Source organism: Miniopterus natalensis, chromosome 9, assembly GCF_054644295.1.
Source record: "Miniopterus natalensis isolate mMinNat1 chromosome 9, mMinNat1.hap1, whole genome shotgun sequence".
Lineage (NCBI taxonomy): Eukaryota > Metazoa > Chordata > Mammalia > Chiroptera > Miniopteridae > Miniopterus > Miniopterus natalensis.
In genome coordinates, this window is record NC_142089.1 from 6,235,101 (window position 1) to 6,247,020 (window position 11,920).

The following is an 11,920-nucleotide window of genomic DNA, read 5'->3' on the forward strand; positions in this document are numbered from 1 at the left end:
ACCAGAGCTTTTAAAGCATTCGTTTGCACACTTGCTAGGATGCCTGGCCGGTTCTAAAACCTCATTTCACCCTTGCTACCCTCCCAGGAGATGGGCCCACGATGACAGCCATTGGGGAGGCTCATCCAAGATCACACAGCGAGGGAGGGTCAGAGCCAACATCTGAACCCAGGTCTGACTCAGGAGGCCATGTGCTTGTCACTGGGCCAACCCACCAACACACCGAAAGAATTTCCCTTTACCCAGCAACTTTTCGAGAGAAAGAGCTGACACAGTCCCAGTGGTCTTCAGCAAGGTCACTTGGGGAGTTTGAGAAAACAGCAAATTCCTGGGCCTGGGCCTGGCCCGGGCCCCAGAAACGTCGATTCCGCCTGGCTCCAGCAGGGCCCGGAAACATGCATTTTAACCAACACCTCCCAGGTGGTGCTGAGGCAGGTGGGCTGAGGAAAGCTGGCCAGGAGGCTCTCAGAGAAAGGGGCACAGGACTTTGGCACCAGGGGTCCTGGGCTCTCGGACCAGGACACTCTTCCTAGCACCAGCGGATCCTGACATGCCTTATGAATTAAAAATGCCCACAGGGAGCTGGAGGCCCTCTCGCTAATTCTTTGGAAACTAGTCATGACATGTGATCGTATCTAGTACATTTCTTGACTGTTCTCTTGATCACTCACCAATCCTCTACATAAGCCAGAGTTTCCTGTTTTCTCTGCTGGGGGGTGGGTGTGAGGATCTTGCCACGGCAGCGGGCAAAGACTCACCAGCATCACTGTGCTTGGCATTGGGGGTAGACTGCCCAAAGCCTAGACTCCAAGGTCACCACCTATGCCAGCTCCTAAAAGCCCACTGTTACCTAAAGCTTTATAACGCGTGGACCAGCCCGAGGTTCTCAGTGACGCGTGGGATCCTTTCTATTAGGCCAGCAAGGCCCTTAATCTGGGGTACAGGCTCACAGACTTCTGAAAAGAGGTGGGGATGCTCTAGGATCACCCCTCCAGGACCCTCCTGCTCTTCTGGGGCTCTGGCTGGCATCCCACCGTCTGCCAAAGGGTGTGGGGGAGGGGTAATCACTTCATTATCTGTTGAAAAACAGAGGGGTTGGTCACGCCTCTTTCCCTTCCCCTAAGGCACAAAAAGGGACTCAAAAGTGGCTTTGTATTTTAATAAACTTTCCTTTATTAGGTTACTGACTATTATCAACCATCATAAAATAGAATGGGAGTTTTGGAAACTGTACAGGCCACAGGGCTCTGGGCTGAGGACAGAAGGGTGGGCTTGAGGGCTGGGGAGCTGGGGAGGGAGGTGCAAAGAGATGACCAAGAGCCCCGCACGCGTCCAGCGGCCGCGGGAGGCCCTGGGTCAAGGCGATAAGGCTGGATCTGTGTAAGTGAAACTCTCTCGTGTGCAACATTCATCAGAACAGGACCCACCCTGACACAGGAGTGAGGAAAATCTTCCAAAGTCTTACAGGTAAGGTTCCCCCGCCTGAAAAAAACAACAACCTCACAATAATAACGGGGTAATTTACATTCCTCACCCAGTCTTGGCACCAATTTTGTGCTTTAAAGAACATACTCCACTGGAAGACTTTTTTTTTTTTTTTTAAAGGTACCCTACAGCAGCTGTTTAAAACATAATTCTTACGGACAAATATATATGCATATATATTAAACATTTTAAACAAATAAAGTCATCTATTGTACCTGTACAGAAATGAACTGAAGTCAGACTCTACGGGAGTTGACTTCAAGATAAAGAAATGGCAAACGTGGTGGCAGGGGCCGGGGTCTGCTACGTGGGGGGGCTGTGGCAGAGAGGGGACGTCCCTCTCCTGCTGGCGGCCCTGCCCCACCCCACCCCTCTGGCTCTGGGGGTTCGTGATGAACTAGGCACTAAGCAGAGACCTGCGTGGGCTTCCGTGAGGCTCGACTCCGCTCTGGTCTCCCCGATCCCACCCTGCTCTTGGCTTCTTAGGGCACAGAGGCCCACTCAGCCTCCCTTCTTGAGGATGCCAGAGCTTCTGAGGATGCACGTGGGCAATCTGAGCGAGGAAGGCAAAAGCAAAGCCAAACCCACGCCCAAAAGCCCAGGGAAGACTACGGAGATCAGGCCACATGCGAAGACGTATGAGCCCAGGTGTAAGTAGCTACGTGGAGACTCGGGAGCTGCCACAGCTGTGGAGCTGGGACCCCTAAGACACTCATCCTGCACGTGAGGCTAATGCTCCCTGAGGGGTCTGCTCGGGAGTTGGAGCAGAGACCCCTGGAAACTGTAGGTCAAGGGACCCAAACAAAGACACCTGTGCCCATGTGGGGACATACCATAGACAGCCCAGCGAGAAGGACAGGTGAGGCACATATGCCGGGAGCGGCAGGTGGAAGAAAAGCAGGAGAACACTCCAGAGGGTTGACCGAAACAAGGTCCCTTTCTAAATGGAATAAATAAATGGCTTTTGTTATTGTTAAAAGAATAAATACAAGGTCCGGGGCACCGGCAGCCGGGACCGATGCTGGGCGCTCCTGTGCCTGTGGGAGGTCCACTTCTGGTCGCTGCCTCCTGTCCCGGCGCGTTTCTGAAGTCCTGAGCTTGGTCCTACGACATGAGCCCTGTCTGAGCACCTCTTAGCACCCCTGGGATCTGCTCTCGGTGCCCGGGCCCCTCTGGCCGGCCGCCACCCCGGAACCCGACAGGTGGAGGCAACCCATGCCACCCCGAGAGCAGGTGGGAGCTCAGTGCCGGCTTCCTAGGAGTCCACCGCGTGTCTTTTTCCAAGAAGCGGCTGCGATGTGGCATGCAGGGACCTTCCGCCAGTGTAGGGGAGGGGGACAGAGGAGCCTGTGTCCCGAGCTGTCCGCGTCCGTGTCCGTGTCCGTGTCCGTGTCCGGAGGGGCGGCCGGGAGGAAGGGGAGGAGCAGGGCCTTCCTCCCACGGCTTGGACGCCCACCCAGGGCGGCTCGGTGAGTTGGCACCAGGTGGCTGTCATGCTGGCGGTCCTGGGCGGAGCGTCACTGGTAGAGGAGGTAGGCCTTGAGGGAGGCGGGCAACGGCAGCCCGTGGATCTCTCCCAGGCGCTCCTTCCCCAGGGCCAGGCGCACGGAGCGGCGGCAGAGATCCATGAGAGGCAGGGGCTCGGCTGGGGAAACCGAGGGGGGGGGAGAGAGAGAGAGCGGATCAGGTTAGCACGGCTCTCGAGGGGTCTCCCACAAACACTAGCAACAGGAGACAGCATCACTGATATTAGTTTTAATACCCAATGGATAAGTCATTTCCACTTTAAATTAATTATTAATAGCAGCCAGCTCTCCCCGCACCAGACCCCACGCGAGCTTTCAGGAAGGGAATCATCTTGTGTTAACCCAGCTGCTCGCAGGTACTGTTTGCATCTTCATTTTGCAGCTGAGGGCACTCAGGCACAGAGGGGACCTAACGCGCCAGGGCCACAGGCTGGGCACCTGGATCTGAAAGAGGCCTCTAGCTGCAGCCTGCAAGGGGCACCTGCGTCCTTATGTCCTCAAGGGCCCGGGCCCCGTCTTCCAGCAATTGAGGCTCTGGGCAGCCTGCATCTTGGATAAACTTTCAGCCTCAGAAAGATTCTGAAAGTCATTCCCTCCAAGGCCCGGAGGCCCTGCTCACCCTGCCCCCCAGAGCTGATTTTCCTTCGCCTCTTCCCTAAAGCGAGGTGCAGGTGGGAACACCCAGAGCTGCTTGGGGCCACCCCACAGTGTTCTGGACATAGGAAGAGCTGACATGAACGGATCTGTGGCTTTGCCCATGGTCACCCCTCAACTCTGAGACTCCTTTGTGAGCAAAACAAAAATCAGACCCCAAGCCCAAGAAAACCCCCAGCATTTCCTTTGACAGCCTATTCCACCAGCAAAAAGTGGATTAAAGTCTAATATTCACCACTGTGTGAATATTAAAAGTAACATTAAAAACTCAATTATTTAAGACCTAATCCTACGGGTGGGGTGTCGGGGGAAATGGGGAGTGGCTGCTAATGGCTATGGGTTTCTTTTGGGGTGACGGACATGTGTTCTAAAACTGATGGTAGCAATGGCTGCACAACTGTGAATATACTAGAGGCCACTGAGTCGTACACTTTAAAAGGGTGAATGTATGGCATGTGAATTACATCTCAACAGACCTGTTATTTAAAAAAAAAGAATAAATCTTAGGATTGATAATGCATTTACTAAATTCCAGGCTTTAAAACAAGACGAACAACTGCTTTTCATCTCCCATGGGTCTTCACAGGAGAAGGAATTAAAGTAGCAAATGCCTTTCAGGGACAGCTTTGAACTGGGGCCCTTCCTGGAAGCAGGATGAATGAAATGACCTGTATCCTTTCAGATCAAGGGTTCCACAGACTCTGGGCAAGGAGAGCCGGTTTCTCCCCGCCTGCTCTCAGAGCCTTGGGTCTCCCTCATCAGAAAGCACCCTTGCCTGGAAGACCCCAGATCACTCCTCTGCCTGGGCCTCAGTTTCCCCATCTGTTAAGTCGGGGAATTGACCAGATTGGTCCCAAAGTCCCATCCAGCTGAGATCCTGAAGGCCAGAAACAGAGCTCTCAGCCTGGACCTGCTCTTGAGGAGCGGCCCTTCCGCTGAACCGAGTGGGGGAATTTGGAGGTGCTTCCTCTGCTCCACTCAGAGCCTCTCTTCCATCTTCCCCCAGCCCCCAGTGGCAGGCAGAGGGGCTTCCCCTGGTGGCTGAAGGCACTTGAGAAGCATCAAAAGCCATTGAATGTGGCCCGAGAGCCCTGCCGGGCTGTGGAGTGAGGCCTGAGGAGGAGTCCCCCCCCATGCTCTCTTGGCTTAATGGGTTTCAGGTCACCTCGCGCACACCCTTATGAAGGGACACTCCTAAACAGCTGAGGCCTGCACCGCCCAGCGTCCAGCTGCCTTATTCTGGGTGGTTATCATCACAGCCCCAGTGGCAGCTGTGGCTTGTGGAGCACCTATTGTGTGCCAGGTGGGGACTGTGGTGGGCTTGAGGAAGTGAGAGTTAGGCCCCCAGGTCTGAGAGCCAAGGGCTAGAAGATGGATATACCCCAGTCCATGAAATTCTAGAGTGCGGCTCTTTCTATGCCAACCTGAAGAGGAAGCTCCCGGCAGTTCTTTGCAGTTTACCCAAAGGGGCAAGGACCCATAGCTACCCCTTCCTCCCCCCTGAAAGCAGCTGTGTGGCACAGGGGGCGCTTCCTCTGGCTGGCCACCTTTGGACCACACTGAATAGCCCAGGTAGGGAGGGCTCGTGCAGCCAGAAGGGACGTGTCCTTCAGACATGCCACATATTCCCCAGTGGGCTACAGGAGTTGTAGCTGATGGCTGCAGTGATGCATTATGAGCTGTAAGTATGACCCATCAGCCAGGCATCCCATGTATGGGTCTATTCTCAGGGGGGCCTCAAGTACACAAAGAGGTCATCCTCCCCAGCCGATGTAGGAGCCAAACGATGATGCACAGGCCATGGTCTAGTTGCTTTTCAAAGGCCAGGCAGACAGAACGCTCCAGCCACAGAAACAGATGTGGGCACCGTGCCACGGAGAATGTCTGTCCCATGAGTTTTGGTTGGTTGCTAACAGGACCCAAGAAGCCCCCCCCCTCAATATTTCTGACTGGGGGCTGTAGGCTCTGTATCCAGCTCCATCCACAAAGCTGGTACCCACTGAAATTCCACAGAAAGTTCCCAAACAGAAGGCAGGGTTTATCCGATGACTCCTGGCCACTCTGCCATCTCCGGGAAGCAGAGGCGGCTCACTCATTTACATAGTTTATATGAATGAGGGGGGGAGGTGACAGGCCGCAGCACATAAATCAGGAAGTGAATCAGGCGCTATTTATGGGAGCAGAAGGTGGAGGAACTGGGGAGTCCATGCACCAGGGTCCGCGTTTCTAAGAGAAACGGTGACCTGGTGGCTACTGGAACATGCATGGTACTGGCAACACAGCCCGTGGCTCTCAAAGTCCCCCAGAGCCCGATGCTATGTCTAGGTCACTAAATGAATGAGCTTTGGGTGGGTGGGGTCAAAGACCAATGTTTCATGCCAGGAAGTGCCCTGGATTCATCGATGTCCCCACCCTCACCTTTTCCACTCCTGTCACTGGCCTGGGCTTACCCCTGCAAGCAGCCAGTGAAAATGCTCAAAATTAATTCCAGGATGTTGTGGTGGGACCGCCATCCCACCACGAAATGCACACGCTATGACCTGTGAGCATTTCCCTTTGCATCAAGCAATTCTTATAAAAAAGCAGCAAAACCAAAAGCTAACCCCTTGTCTTTGCCAACTGGGGAAAGACGCCTGACAACTAACTGGCTGGGGAATGTGGGCACCCTTGGTCCTTTGCCCCTCGACTTGAGAGCCCATTGCCCCCGTATGACCAGATTTTTGGGGAAGGCAGGGCATCTAGAACAAACCCTTCCCCCAACATGGCCCTTTCCCCAGAAAGAAGCCCCTGCAGTAGAGAGGCTGGTCCCTAGACCAGACTGGAATGGAGGTGCAGGAAGGGGCCACCTTGGGGTGAGGCACCCCAGAAAGACACCAGGAGGAGGTCACCAAGCTGAAAGTCTGCTGAGGAAACGAGCTGAGCCTTGGCTGAACCCATAATCACAACAAACGGCACCAAACTTATCAGGGGGACGTAACAGGGAGAACTTGAAAATGTCTAACTCAGGGAAAACACTTCCTCAGCAGAGACGCCTGTTCCCAGTGGGGGCAGAGGGGACTCACGGGTCAGGGACTCTCTCTTGGGTGACAGGGGTCTGCTGCTGGCAAATAGGCCTTTTCCTTCTGCATTTCCAGGGAGGGTGGCAGGTAGTCCTGGGGCCCACAGTGGGCCACCTCCCCACAGTGGCCACCCCTACCCCTTCTCCCCAGGAAACAGCAAGATGCACAGCAACCCCTCTGTTTACAGCCTCAGCCCCGGAAGTCTCAAGGCCCAAGGAGGAGTCAGGACAAGTGGCCTGTGGTCAGAGCTGCCTGGATGGTGGGGGAGGTCACACAGGGACACACTGATAACTTGCTGTGTTATCGGACAGGGACTCTATTGGGGAGGCTCCGCCTGCTGTGCAGGGGAAGGTGGGCTTGAACAAAATGCCCACTGCAGCGCCCAGGGAGGGTGCACACGCAGGTGACCTGGCTGACCTGCTCTGCAAGCAGCTGTTCCCTGCTAAGTGAGGCCCTGGCGGCTGGGGTGGGGGTGCAGGGGTGGGGAAGGAGGGCTCAGACAGTTCCCAGGTGTCCCAGGGAGCAGTGATGGGTGAGAACCACCTCCAACGCTTAGAGAGCAAAGCCCAGTCCAGTCCTGACACCAAGAAAACCTGGCCAGAGCTTCCACCTGTCACACCTTTCTCCCTGGGTGGACCCCAGACCCAGTCTGGCTGTGACATTCCTCCTTCCTCAGCTGCCTTGGAAGGTAAAGCAAATCCTTCTGGGCAGAGGACTTAGGCACCCTTTGACCTCATCTGACGGACACCCCACTATCTGAGTGCTGGGCTGTTTCATCTCCCCCGAGGCAGTGGCATGAGGAGGGCAAGGTCCTGTGGGAATGGTCTATATATGCTGTCTCCACATCTGTAGAGGGTGGACTAGTGTCCTCCCCCCACATTCAGGACCATCCCGAACCTCCAAATGTGACCACATTGGAAATAGGATCTTTGCAGGTATAATTAGTTAAGATGAGGTCATACTGGAGTAGGGCGGCCCTGAATCCATTGGCTGGTGTCCTTATTAGAAGAGAAGAAGCACAGAGGAGAAGGCCACGTGACTAAGGAGGCCGAGAATGGGTGATGCATCTACAAGCCAAGGAGTGCTGGCCACCAGCAGAAGCAGGAGGAGGCATGGGATAGAGTCTCCTCGGAGCTCTCAGAAGGAACTGACTGCCCACACCTTGATTTCAGACTTCTGGCCTCCAAAACCGTGAGAGAAAACATTTCTGTTGTTTTAAGCCACCCAGCTGGTGGTCATTTGTTCCAGCTGCCCCAGGAAATAAACACCACCCATCCTGCTCCTCTCTAAACCAGCTAATGTCAGGCTTTTGACCCCACCCCACCCAGATGTATCTCATCAAGGTCTCCAGTGATCGCCTTGTGGCCAAAGTTGACGGACAGTTCTCAGCTGTCAACATACTTAACCTGGCATCAGACTGCAAGACCTGAGTGTCTGCCCTGACACCTGTGGGGCCTCACCCAGCATCTGGCCTGTGGTGGGGTTAGATCTCTGGGTGCCAGGCCCTAAGACAAAGCTTTCTGGCCCACCCCCTTTGCAAGGTGATATTTTCAGACGGTAGAAGGGACCCAGGAAAGAGTGGGGGCCAAGCAGGGGGTGGATAGTCCCAGAGTTCCAGGACCTCCTGTCACCCTGGGCTCCCAGCCAAGCAGCCACAAAGCCCTCCACCTCCCAAACTAGGACAGCACCATCACACGAGAGTTATTTTCACAGTGGTCTGAGAAAGGCTACTCCTTTTCCCAAAGGGACAGGTGGAGACTTCTGCTAACTCAGGCTGTTTCTAACCCATGTTCTCTCCAAAGGCCCTTTGACATCATGACTAAAACAAGGACCTCTCAGGGAACTGTGTCCCAAAGGAGCCTACTCAGAAGCCTCCAGTAGTACCAGGACAGAAAGACCCTACATCTGTCTAATGAACGAGAGAGGCCACTGGCTTACAATTATGTGAAAGGACCTAGTACTGTCAAAGCTGTAAACCTCAGCTCAATAATACGCTGGCTACTGTGCTAGAATTTGGCCAACTGCAGACCAAACCTAAAGGCAGGTCAACCAGAAACAAACTACATCTATCAAAGACCATCCGTCCATATATTTATTCATTTATTCACCATCCATCCATCCATCCACCCACCCATCCATTAATTCATCTGCTCATTCATTCATCCACCCACCCATCCATCCATCCACCCATCCACCCATCCATCCATCCATCCATCCATCCATCCATCCATCCATCCATCCATCCATCCATCCATCCATCCATCCATCCATCCATCCATTAATTCATCTGCTCATTCATTCATCCACCCACTCACCCACCCATCTACTCATCCATCCATCCACCAAACCTTCCACCCATCTACCTACCCAACCACCCGTCCATTCATCCATGAGGTGCTGCCAGGTTATTGGACAGACCCCAGCTAGAATTTTTCATTAAACCAGAGGCCAGCGAGAGTCGCCTCTGAGGACCTGAATATGCTGGGGCGTCTACTCAAAGACATTTTAATTCTAATGACTGCACAAACTTCTGGCCAGGCCCACCCAGGACCCCAGGGACACAGGGAGTCCAGGGACAGTGCCACCTTGGACAGTGTAGAAGACACTTACGGTCGAGTCCATTCAAGTAGCGCATGCGGATCTCACAGTGGCCCCAGACGGCACTCACGACAGGATACAGTTTTTTGCCCTTGAGTCCCCGAAAAGCCACTCCCATGTACTGTCCGTCCACAATGAAGCTCAGGGTCCCGTCGTCCATGTCCAGGGCCACCAGGAAAGAGTCGGGGACAATGAACGTCTCGTCCGGCTCCAGAAAGGCCGGGTATGTTTTGCTGGGCTGGTTTTTGCCGTCGTGGTAGAGCCGGTTGCGTCCCAAGTCCCAGCCCCAGGACTCGTGGTTGTTCCCCACGAGGGTCGTGTACCCGACGGAGTGCAGGGGGGCGTCGGCTGTCGCCACGCCCACCACCGCGTGTGTGCCCCGCTGCCTCATGGCCCACGTGATCTGCCACACGTGCAGCCCCCGCGTGTACCCAACTTTGCCCCTGATGGCGTCTGTGCTCTGGGCCACCGGATGCCGGTGAAAGATGAGCTTGTCGTCTTCTTTCACGAAGACGTTGAGTGAGCGGTCATTGTTGTTCCACGAGTGCAGGAGCTGGACATCGTAGGACACGGGGGGCATGTCCAGCAGCAGGTCCAGCCGGGTGGGCTTGCAGTAGTCCAGGCCCTGGAGCTCCTGCTTCAAGGGCCGGTACGTGGGGTCCCTCATATCCACAGTCTTGATCCCTCCAGTGACCTTCTGACCCATGTTCGCCTCCTGTTTCACCTTGTCACCGACTCCCAAGGCAAACTCATCAATCGCGGGGCCTCCTCTCCTGAAGGCTGCTAGGCACCCTCTGCCAGTTGTGGAACAGTCAGTGCTGCCTAATGGATGGAAAGAAAAATAGGCCAGGTAAGCAGGGGTGTGGGGACAAGGGGAGGGTCAATTAGGAACACAAGGTCCATAGAACAGACTGACCACAGACATGTCCCAGCAGCCTAGCTTCTGCACTCCCATCACACCCAATATAGGGCAGGCCGCGCCTTGGCACAGAGGGAAACCCTGCCCTGTCCCCACAGCTATGCTGCCGTAAGGGAGAGAGGCCACCTGCCGCGCAGTAGCATGGAGAGAGCCCAGTTTGGGGGCTGGCATTACACCCCATTGTGTCAGGTGCACCATGTACCTAATTATGATTTCTCAGGGCGGGAGGCCAAGTTGGCACAGATCCTGGAATCAGCCCATGTGGTGGGCATCTTCCCTGGTCCAAGCAAGGGGGAGCTTCCTTCCCATGCCTGCTGCTTCAGGAGAAGGTGGAAGCCCTGAGAGGCAGCAGAAGCTCTTTGAGATGCCACCTTCCAGCTCCTCCTCTCTTTTCCAGCACAGCCGCCTCCGACAGGGCCCCTCCGGCTCATGCCAGGGGAGGGAGCCCTGGGTAGGCAGCAAGCTGAACTCAGGGTCAGCGAGTGCACTGGGCTGGAAGGCCCCAGGGGCTCCTGACTTGGCCCGCGAGGCTGCAGCAACCTTCCCAGCAGGTCCTGCGTCCTGCATCGTGCCTGGACTGGGGTGCCAATGCTGCTCTTCTCAAGGCCCTGAGCCAGCCCCCAGTCAGGTGGGCATGGCGATTCTCACCCCTCACCCCCAGGCAGCTCTGGACCAACACTTGGATGACTCCCGCTTTTTCCTTCCACCAGAAGCCAATGTTGGCTCCTCCGGTTCCAGCAGCCCATCTGGGGAAAAAGTCCAACTCCAGACACCTCATTCCTGCTCTGGCTTCACTGTCTGTTGGCTCCTTTAAGGGAGGACTGGGCCATGGGGTAGGAGAGACCTCATTGCCTCTGTGCTGTCCCTTCCCGTCCATCGGGAGGGTTACACCAGGAGGTGGGGGGCTAAAATGCGGGGCTGACAGGACTCTGACCAGTCCTGCCATTCCCGTTCCCAGCGCCCAGCTTGGATGAGGGAAAATAACAGGCCGCTTTGGCTGCCGAGCCTCCCTCCTGGGCCTGCGAGGGGACTCCTGGTGTGGGGGACAGGCTCCCAGGACTGACCAGACCAGGGAGAAGGTAGGCTCCTGGCTCTATAAATGTAACTGCACATGTATGCGGATGGGCCTGGGACAGAGGCCATGGGTGCCTGGCTGCTGGGAAAAGTGTCACGCGGGTCAGTCGTTCTAAGCAGCACTGAGGTGCCCAAGAGCAAGAGACTATAAAGAGCCTGGGGTGGGGGCTGCAGGGCTCCCCTCTGCAGTTGGCACATTGCTTTTCCACCGTGGAAGCAAGGACAGAGCGCCTGCTGGATATGACGGCAGGGGCCAGCCTCAAGGAGATCTGGGAACTGGGGACCAGTGTCCTCCCTGTGGCGTGCTTGGGACCAGCGGGACCAGAAGGGGAGGAAGGATGTGCGGAGGGGCTGGCTGTCCCCTCCGGTCTTCCAGCTGGCCCGGAGCTGGCCCTCTCCTGGGAAGAGACCCCTGGGATGATATCTTCAGGACAAGCAGGCCTCCTGGAGGCAGGCTCTGAATGTCGCAATGTGGGAACGGGCCCCCTTATCTCAGCAGGCGGGCTGTGCTTCTCACCCTCCCCTTTCTGATGCGATCAGAGGGCTCCCTGGCTCCCTGAGGCACACTCATTTCTCTCAAGACAGGCTGGGGGACCCCTTTTGTC

At 55.6% G+C, this 11,920-nt stretch overlaps 1 protein-coding gene across 1 annotated transcript; it reads right to left on the reverse strand.

Annotated features, from left to right (window-relative positions):
* Nucleotides 1-1,149: 1,149 nt before the first annotated feature.
* On the reverse strand, nt 1,150-10,125 carry SPSB1 (splA/ryanodine receptor domain and SOCS box containing 1). Its single transcript, XM_016214720.2, has 2 exons — nt 9,335-10,125; nt 1,150-3,130 (listed from the first exon to the last, which is right to left on the reverse strand). Exons 1-2 carry the CDS (start codon nt 10,026-10,028, stop codon nt 3,003-3,005), a joined length of 822 nt encoding a protein of 273 aa, XP_016070206.1. The 5' UTR covers nt 10,029-10,125; the 3' UTR covers nt 1,150-3,002.
* Nucleotides 10,126-11,920: the final 1,795 nt, after the last annotated feature.

Bases quoted from the DNA above. Each gene is read 5' to 3' on its own strand.
- SPSB1 (XM_016214720.2), bottom strand. From the start codon at position 10,028: ATGGGTCAGAAGGTCACTGGAGGGATCAAGACTGTGGATATGAGGGAC. The intron at 3,131-9,334 runs GTAAGTGTCTTC...CGGTTTCCCCAG, and splicing joins CTACTTGAATGGACTCGACC to CCGAGCCCCTGCCTCTCATG.